An 8095-nucleotide genomic window follows, 5' to 3' on the forward strand; every position below is an offset into this window, starting at 1 on the left:
TCTCAGCTATGTGGGAGGCTGAGGTAGAAAAATTGCAAATTTGAGCCAAGTTTGGGCAATTTACTGAGATCCTGGCTGGAATTTGTTTTTAAAAGGCTGAGGTGTAACTCAGTGCTAGAGCGCTTGCCCAGCATGCTTGAGGCCCTGGGTTAGTAACCCCAGCACCATAAATACAACAAAATTGCTTAACACAAAGTTAATTAATTAATTAATTTTTAAAAACCTCATGTTTCATGTTTTTCAGAGAAAAGGCCAAAATCTTAGCCAAAGCCTTTTTTTTTTTTTTTTTTGGGACAGTTGTCTTGCTAAATAGTCCAGGCTGACCTTGAATTTACAGCAATCCTCTTGCCTCAGCATCCTGAGTGCTGGGATAACAGGCGTGCACCACCACGTCTGGTTTAACCAAAGTCTTTATGGCCCTACCTCAACCTGTACCCTCTCCCATTTTTCTCACCCCCAGGCAGGCAAGCATGGGGACATTCATCTAGTCCAGGCCTTCAGATGGCTTCTGTGGCTCTCTGCCACAGTTCAAGCGGCCAGCAAGGCCCTGAATGACTGGGCTGCCCAGTGCCCCTGTGGGTCACTTTCTCTTCCTAACTGCTGCTCCTTGCTGGCTGGCCTACTGCCCTTCCCCTCAGCCCCTCTCCTACCTAAGACTCTGAGCTTCCTTCTCAGGGCTCCGCAGCCCCATACAAGGCTCCACTTTTCCTACAAGGACTTGATCCCCTTTTTGCTCAGGCTCCCATTCCCAAGCTACTCTAAAAGCCCAGCCCCACACTTATCCTGTGTTCCTGCCTTACTTGATTATTTCTCTTCAGCATGACCTCAAGTGTTCTGGACTTTATTTATCTTACTTATTGTCTCTCTTCCTCGGTGGAATGCAAGGTATTTATATGAAGGCAGAGGTTTTAGGCTCTTGATTTTGTTATGGTGCAATATTGTCTGGCATACAATAGACGCTTCACAAAAATCTAATGGATGGATGGATGGATGATGGTCTCTCTCTCTCTCTCTCTCTCTCTCTCTCTCTCTCTCTCTCTCTTTCTCTCTCTCTCTGTCTCTCTCTGTCTCTCTCTCTCTCTGGAACCGGGGATTAAACTCAGGCCCTTGTGCTTGCTAGGGAAACACTTATTCCACCGAGCCATCTCCCCAGCCCCTCTCTATCTTTTTTTATGCATTTAGTGCAGGGTCTATGGGGTCTCACTACACAGATTGGATTCATAGTGTTCCTCTGGTTTTCAGCCTCCCAAGTGCTGGGATTAAGAGGGATTATATTATAGATGCACCATCATGCCCAGTATCAATCGCCATCTCAGCATGGGTGGGGCCAGCATGACAGGCCAGAGTTCGAACCCCAGTCCCTGCATCTACCTAAGCAGGCACTTTAATCTGCTGAGCTATCTGGCCAGCCCTCTCTCTCTCATTTGTTAAGATTCAACTTGTGGGATGCCCTTCTTCATGCAGATCTCCCTTCGGTGCCTTCCCTGTTCCATGCACAGGCCTTTAGCCTGGCTCCAGGGAATTCTAAAGCCCTGCCTATCCCGAGTCGGCCTTCCCTGGTCATAGGCCTGCTTCCCCAGGGCCTGGCATGGAGCTGTGCATGATGTTATGTGAATGTGACCCAGGCCAGGGTGAAGTGGGCAGAGGGCAGGTGCCCGTGCAGCCTCCTCAGGGGTGGGAAGGGAGCCTGTACCTTCTCTCCGATCTCCGTCTGGTCTCTACCAGGCAGCACCTCCAGGTCAGCTAGTAGGGCGCAGGTCTCCAGAGCCTGCTGGTAGCGCTTAGGGTTCATGGCTTGGCCAAACAGCACATTTTCCTGAAGCGTGCAGTTCTGGATCCATGCCTGCTGGGGCACGTAGGCCACAGAGCCCTGGCCACAAGAGAAGGTCACTTTGGGTCTTGCCCGTGGCCTGACTCATCATGCCCTTCCCGGGAGTGAGTGTCTAGATGCTCACCTTCACGGACACCGTGCCTTCCAGCTTTTCCATCTCTCCCAGTAGAGCAGATACCAGTGAGGACTTCCCGCAGCCCACAGGCCCCACCACGGCCACCAGGGCCCCTTTCCGGATCTGGATATTGAGGCTGGGAACAAGGAGGCCTGGTCACGGGCTGGCATCCCATTTGGTCCCCAGGCTACGACAGACAGACCCAACCCTTCCTCCCTCCCAGGTGTCCCCCTGGCAAGAAGAAGCCCTTCCCTTCCAGCACTACTGGTGGAGGATGTGAGGAAAAGGCCCTGCTGAGTACCTGTGCAGGGTGGGGGGCAGGTCCGGCGCCCAGGTGAAGGTGCCACTATGAATGGTCATGGCGTAGCCTGGGAGGACCAAGGTGCACAGTCAGGGAGCCCAAGGGTGGGAAGCGGGGGCCTGGGGGAGGAGGACAGGGGCAGGATCCCTGGGGGAAGGGCAGAGCAGAAGGGGCAGCAAAGAGTAGGGAGAGGGAGGAGGAAGCTTGGAATAGTCGCTGCTGCTCTGGAGTAGGGTCGGGTGAGGGCAGCCTGGGGGTGGGGTGGGGTGGGGTGGGGTGGGGAGCTTTCGGGACCTGGGGAGATAATCTTTCTTTCCACACACTGGGAGTCAAGCTCTTCTTGGTTCAGGAAATGCTGAATCCGTTTTAGAGACACACTGGCCTGCAGGAGGGTGTGAATCAGCACCAGAGGCTGCTTCTCCCACCCCTACCCCTGCTACCCTTGCTTGGTCTCCAACTTCCTGGGCTAGGTAGAGTCGTCCCTTAATCACCAAGGGCCCATTCACCACTTCGTGGGCCTCTCCCACGACTGAGTCTTCCATGGCTCCCATTTCTCAAAGATAAGGTCCCAGATGGAGTTCAGGGGCTATCTCCAAACGACCCTCGTAGCCTCCTCTTACTCCAGAAGCTCTCACTGATCATCCCCTGGCCCTACACGACCTTTTCTTGACCTCACCCCCTGCCCTCACTCTAGCAGAAGCCCAGCGCGGCCCAGGTTACCTGGGTAAGGCCACTGATTAACTGGGGCAGCATGTTGAGGGGTATCTTTAAGATATTGAACAAGGACACGGACACAAAGGCCTTCTCGGCATCCAGCACGTTGTTCTGGTCCACACACACGAACACCCCAAGGGTGATCAGGCTCACCTGGGGAGCATGGGAGTGGAAGTCAGGGGGACCTGGGCTGGGCAAGCGGGAGGTAGGTGCCCAGCCGCAGCAGCAGGCTCACCAGGAAGGGGGTGCAGACCCAGATGAAGGTGGAGATGGCGTGGAGGTAGGTGCCCTTGTGCAGCAGCCGGAGCTCATCCTTCCGGATGCCCTCCACCTGCTCCAGGAAGCTGGGCTCCCAGGCGTACAGCTTCAGCACCTTGATGCCTCCCAAGATCTCGGCCATCAGTTTGATGCGTGAGTCCTTCAGCTTCATCTGCTGAGCCTGTGCAGGGCAGCAAGTGGCAGTGACTCAGCCTGTCCCCTCCCCAACCTCCTGCCCGAGGTCTACGCTGCCACATCTGTGTGCGCTGCTGCCATCTCTGCATGTCATTCCCCTGCCTGCCAGGCCTGGGGTGCCACCTTCATCTCCTCCTCCCTGCCTCCTCCACCTGGAAAATCCAGCTCCACTCTCAGAGCTACCACTGTGGATCATCTTGGCCAGCATCCTTGGTCCCCTCACCTGGGCTCTACAAGCATACTGTACTTCCCACAGTTCCCACTGCTGTCCCCGTCCGTAGCGCCAGTTAGACTGAGAGCTTCCCAAGGGTCTGGATTGCCTGTGTTTGCGTTCCCTCAGGCCCAATCCGATGTGCGGGGCTTCACACTAATTTATCCATTCAACCCTGCATATTGAGTGCCTACTCTGCCTCCCACAGCTGACAGTTGGATGGGGGAGGCAGGCAATGAGGAATAATTACCTGAATAAATGCTTAATCACAAATTATGATGTGTACTCTAAAGGGAAATAAGAGGGTGCTATGTAAGAGAACAATGGGGCAAGGCAGGTTCCTGGGTCCCTCCAGACCTCTAGAGGAAGCTAGGCTACTTCAAAGTAAGGGAGAAAAGGCATTAGGCCTGCAGGGTAGAAGAGTGTTAGAGGGGACTGTGTGTGGTGGCCCACAGGAGCACAGAATGGTGATGGTGCACCTGTAATCCCAGCCCTTGGCTGAGGCAGGAAAACTGCCGTGATTTTGGGGCCAGCCAAAGCTACATGGTGGGCCGGGGACATAGCTCAGTAGATTAAGTGTTTGCCTGGCAAGTGCAAGGTCCTGAGTTCAATCCCTGGTTCCACCAAAAAAATAAAAGAAAAAACAAAAACAAAAACAAAGCTACATGATGAGTTCAAGGCCAGCCTGAATTATATAGCATTGGGGCTGGGGAGATAGCTCAGTGGCTATCTGGGTTTGATCCCCAGTACCAAAAAAAAAAAAAAAAAAAAAGAAAAAAGAAAAAGGAGCCATTGCAGTACATTGAGCAACATAGAGGCAGCGCCAGGGCAAGTGAGAACCGGACGGGCACTGGGTGACTCTGTACTTCGCTGAGGAAAACAAGTAAACATGGGCAAAGGAGATCCTAAGAAGCCGAGAGGCAAGATGTCATCCTATGCATTGTTTGTGCAAACTTGCCGAGAGGAGCACAGGAAGAAGCACCCAGATGCTTCCGTTAACTTCTCAGAGTTTTCTAAGAAGTGCTCAGAGAGGTGGAAGACCATGTCTGCTAAAGAAAAAGGAAAATTTGAAAACGTTGAAAAAAGTGGACAAGGCTCATTATGAAAGAGAAATGAAAATTTATATTCCTGCTAAAGGAGAAACAAAAAAGAAGTTCAAGGATCCCAATGCACCCAAGGGGCCTCCTTCAGCCTTCTTCTTATTCTGTTCTGAGTACTGCCCAGAAATCAAAGGAGAACATCCTGGCCTCTCCATTGTGATGTTGCAAAGAAACTTGGAGAAATGTGGAATAATACTGCAGCAGATGACAAGCAGCCACATGAGAAGAAGGCTGCCGAGCTGAAGGAGAAGTATGAAAAGGACATCGCTGCCTCCTGGGCTAAAGGAAGACCTGATGCAGCAAAAAGGGAGTCGTGAAGGCTGAAAAAGCAAGAAAAAGAAGGAAGAGGAGGAGGAGGAGGGAGATGAGGATGAAGAGGAGGAAGAAGATGAAGAGAATGAGGAGGACGAAGACGAGGATGATGATGAATAAGTTGGTTCTAGCGCAGTTTTTTTTTTGTCTATAAAAAGCATTTAACCCCCCTGTACACAACTCACTCTTTTTGAAAAAAAAAAAAAAATTGAAATGTAAGGCTGTGTAAGATTTGTTTTTAAACTGTATAGTGTTTTTTTTTTTTTTTTTTTTTTTTTTAATATATATAGTTAACACACTACCAAATGTGTCTTTAGATAGCCCTGTTGGGCCAGGGAGATAGCTCAGTCGAATAAGTGCTTGCCTGGCAAGTGCAAGGGCCTGAGTTCAATCCCTAGTTCCACAAAAAAAAAAAAAAAAAAAAAAGGCCCTGTCCTGGTGGTATTTTCAATAGCCACTAACTTTGCCTGGTACAGTATAGGGTTCTAAATCGGCATGGAAATTTACACTTGATCTTAGCCAAAAGGCCAAGAAGAGATCGGCATGGAAATTTGAAGCAGGTTCACGTTGGTGCAGAGCACCAATTAGTTATGTATGGGCCGGTAGCTTTTCATCTTCAATTGTCTCTGATGCAGCTTATACGAAATAATTATTGTTCTGTTAACTGAATACTACTCTGCAATTGTAAAAAAAAAAAATTGCAACTGTTTTGTTGACATTCTGAATGCTTCTAAGTGAATATAATTTTTTATTTAAAAAAAGAGTAGGAAAAAAAAATCAATTTAAAGAATCCTTTTTGGGGCCGGGGAGATGGCTCAGTAGAATAAGTGCTTCCCTGGCAAGCAGGAAGGCCTGAGTTCAATCCCCAGTTCCACAAAAAACAAAAACAAAAACAAAAAAAAAAAAAACATCCTTTTTGACTTTTGGGGGCTTGCTGGTTAGCTCAGTTGTTTAAAGCACTTGTTTGGGCAAACTCATTCAGGTGCTGGGGGCCACGGTTCGATCCCCAGCTCCACAAGCCGCACCAGACCCATCCATGTGGCGGCCTGAGCCCCCCTCCCCAAAAACGTCCTGAATTATATAGCATGGCCCTGTCTCAAAAAACAAAACAGGAGCTGGAGAGATAGCTCAGCAGCCTAAAACGCCTGCTTAGGCAAGTTAGGCAAGCCACAGGGAGGGTGGTTCCCTCCCCCACACCACATGTTGGGCCAGCCCTGCCCCCAGGGCAGGCTGAGCAGGCCACAGAAAAGAGAGCAGAGCAAGAGCGAGAACAACAAAACAGAACAGAACCAACAGAAAACCCCCACAGAATTACACAGAACTTAGTTCCTGGAGAAAAGAGAAGGCCAGCTTGGCTGAGGAGTGGCCTCCTCAAGGGCACGAGGACTTCTAAGGTCAGAGGGAACCTGGTGGGTGGGCTTAGGCGGCTGGTCTTTCAGTCTTCATGCAGTGCGAAGCATTGCGTACTACTCTTGCCTGTAAGGGTTTGCAAGTGGACTACATGATGGGCCATCTATGCCAACCTATGCACAGGACGGTAGGTAGGCAAAGTTCCCATCAGGCCCAGGTTCAGGTTCCTGCACTTCCGCGCTCTGGACTACGGTAATCTCCTCTGGCCTTGGTCTCTGGGGAGGCAGAGGGAGCTAAGGTTTGTGCAAGTGCCCTGTGAGTGCCCAGACTCAGAAACAAGGAAGTGACTGGCCAGGCGCTCACCTCTGGCAGCACCCACCTGGTAAGCGCGCATCTTCATGGCCACGGTGCTGTTGATCGGGATCAGCAAGACCATGAGTGCCACCCCAGCCAGGATGGAGGGACCCAGGATCTGGGGAGGCACAGGGAGGTCAGTGAGGCTGACGGACAGATAACCCAAGTCAACAGGCAGAGCCCAACAGAGACCTGAAGTGGGGCGGACAAGAGGCAAAGACCCCAGTCAGCTAGACAGGGCAGAAAATCAGAACGACTGTGATACTGGTGGGGACAACAGCTGGCGGATAGTGAAGACAGGCTGCAGACCTAGAAGTCGGTCAGGACATACCAGAAGGCCAGCGCAGACAGACAGACAGACAGACAGACAGACAGACAGACAGACAGACCGTGGAGCCACACCCATGCTGCCTCCAAGTCCCAGGCCCCTAGCTTTTGGAGCCAGGTCATAGCACAGGCAGGGAAGTTTCAGTTGCAGATGCTGGCAGCCATGCCCCTCGTCATCTAGGGAAGCTCTCGGTACGTGTCCCCGTCTGACCCCCTCTTGTCCCTGCTGCAGCAGGAGAGCCAGGTTAAGGCTATAGAGTCACCTGCCAGAGGAAGTACATGGCCAGGATGACCTGCAGTGGCGTTGACCACAGCAGGCTGAGGGAGGGGAAGACGTCCATGAAGCGCTGAGCATCCACTGACATGAGGTTGACCATTTCTCCCACAGTGGACTGGCGCTTGGCCGAGTTGGTAATGATCAGCGCCTACAGGGAGGGGACAATACAGCATGGCCTGGCCTGAACCGGCCTGGGGAAGCCTCAGAGCCACACCCGGCTGCTGCTCACCTTCCTGTAGATGATGCCAATGACCCCCGTGCGGATCCTCAGGGCTGACACGAAGAGGCAGTGGTAATACTGGTGCAAGACCAGGGTCTGCATCATGGCACTAACAAACATCAGCCCGGCCAGCAGAAAGCCCCACCAGGAGGGGGCCTCGGGGTTGGAAATAAACCGGATCAGCATGCTGTGGGGTGGGCAGGAGAGGCATGAGGTGGGCGCCCCGGGCCTTCTCTACCTCTCACCCCATCCCCACCTGGGCCAGAACCTCAGATCTCAGGGCCCTCTTCCTGGCACCCCAGACCTACCACCCCACCCTCTGTCTCTCACAGCCAGCCCTGCCCCCTGTTTCTCCTTTCTTCTTTTTTCTTCTCAGAACTGGGGATTGAAAACAGGACCTTCACATGGAGCTACATCTCCAGTCTTCTAAAAATACTTTCTACTTTGAGGGGCTGGGGAGGCAGCTTGGCAGCCTAAGCATCTGCCTGGCAATTGCAAGTACCCGGGTTCGATCCTGGATACCACATGCT

The 8095-nt window shown here is 52.0% G+C and overlaps 1 protein-coding gene across 2 annotated transcripts in view; it reads right to left on the minus strand.

The window, feature by feature from the left end:
- The window catches only part of Abcc3 (ATP binding cassette subfamily C member 3), a 44501-nt gene that overhangs the window by 14520 nt on the left and 21886 nt on the right, over positions 1-8095 (minus strand). For both annotated transcript variants that reach the window (XM_023718179.1, XM_023718180.1), the window contains exons 9-17: positions 7575-7752; positions 7332-7493; positions 6767-6859; positions 3197-3400; positions 2968-3114; positions 2542-2629; positions 2248-2314; positions 1956-2082; positions 1694-1870 (exon numbers count right to left, since the gene is read on the minus strand). In XM_023718179.1, the coding sequence (XP_023573947.1) occupies positions 1694-1870; positions 1956-2082; positions 2248-2314; positions 2542-2629; positions 2968-3114; positions 3197-3400; positions 6767-6859; positions 7332-7493; positions 7575-7752 (1243 nt within the window). The remainder of the gene's footprint in view (positions 1-1693; positions 1871-1955; positions 2083-2247; positions 2315-2541; positions 2630-2967; positions 3115-3196; positions 3401-6766; positions 6860-7331; positions 7494-7574; positions 7753-8095) is intronic.

Source organism: Octodon degus, unplaced genomic scaffold, assembly GCF_000260255.1.
Source record: "Octodon degus isolate 3935 unplaced genomic scaffold, OctDeg1.0 scaffold00056, whole genome shotgun sequence".
NCBI classification, from domain to species: Eukaryota; Metazoa; Chordata; class Mammalia; order Rodentia; family Octodontidae; genus Octodon; species Octodon degus.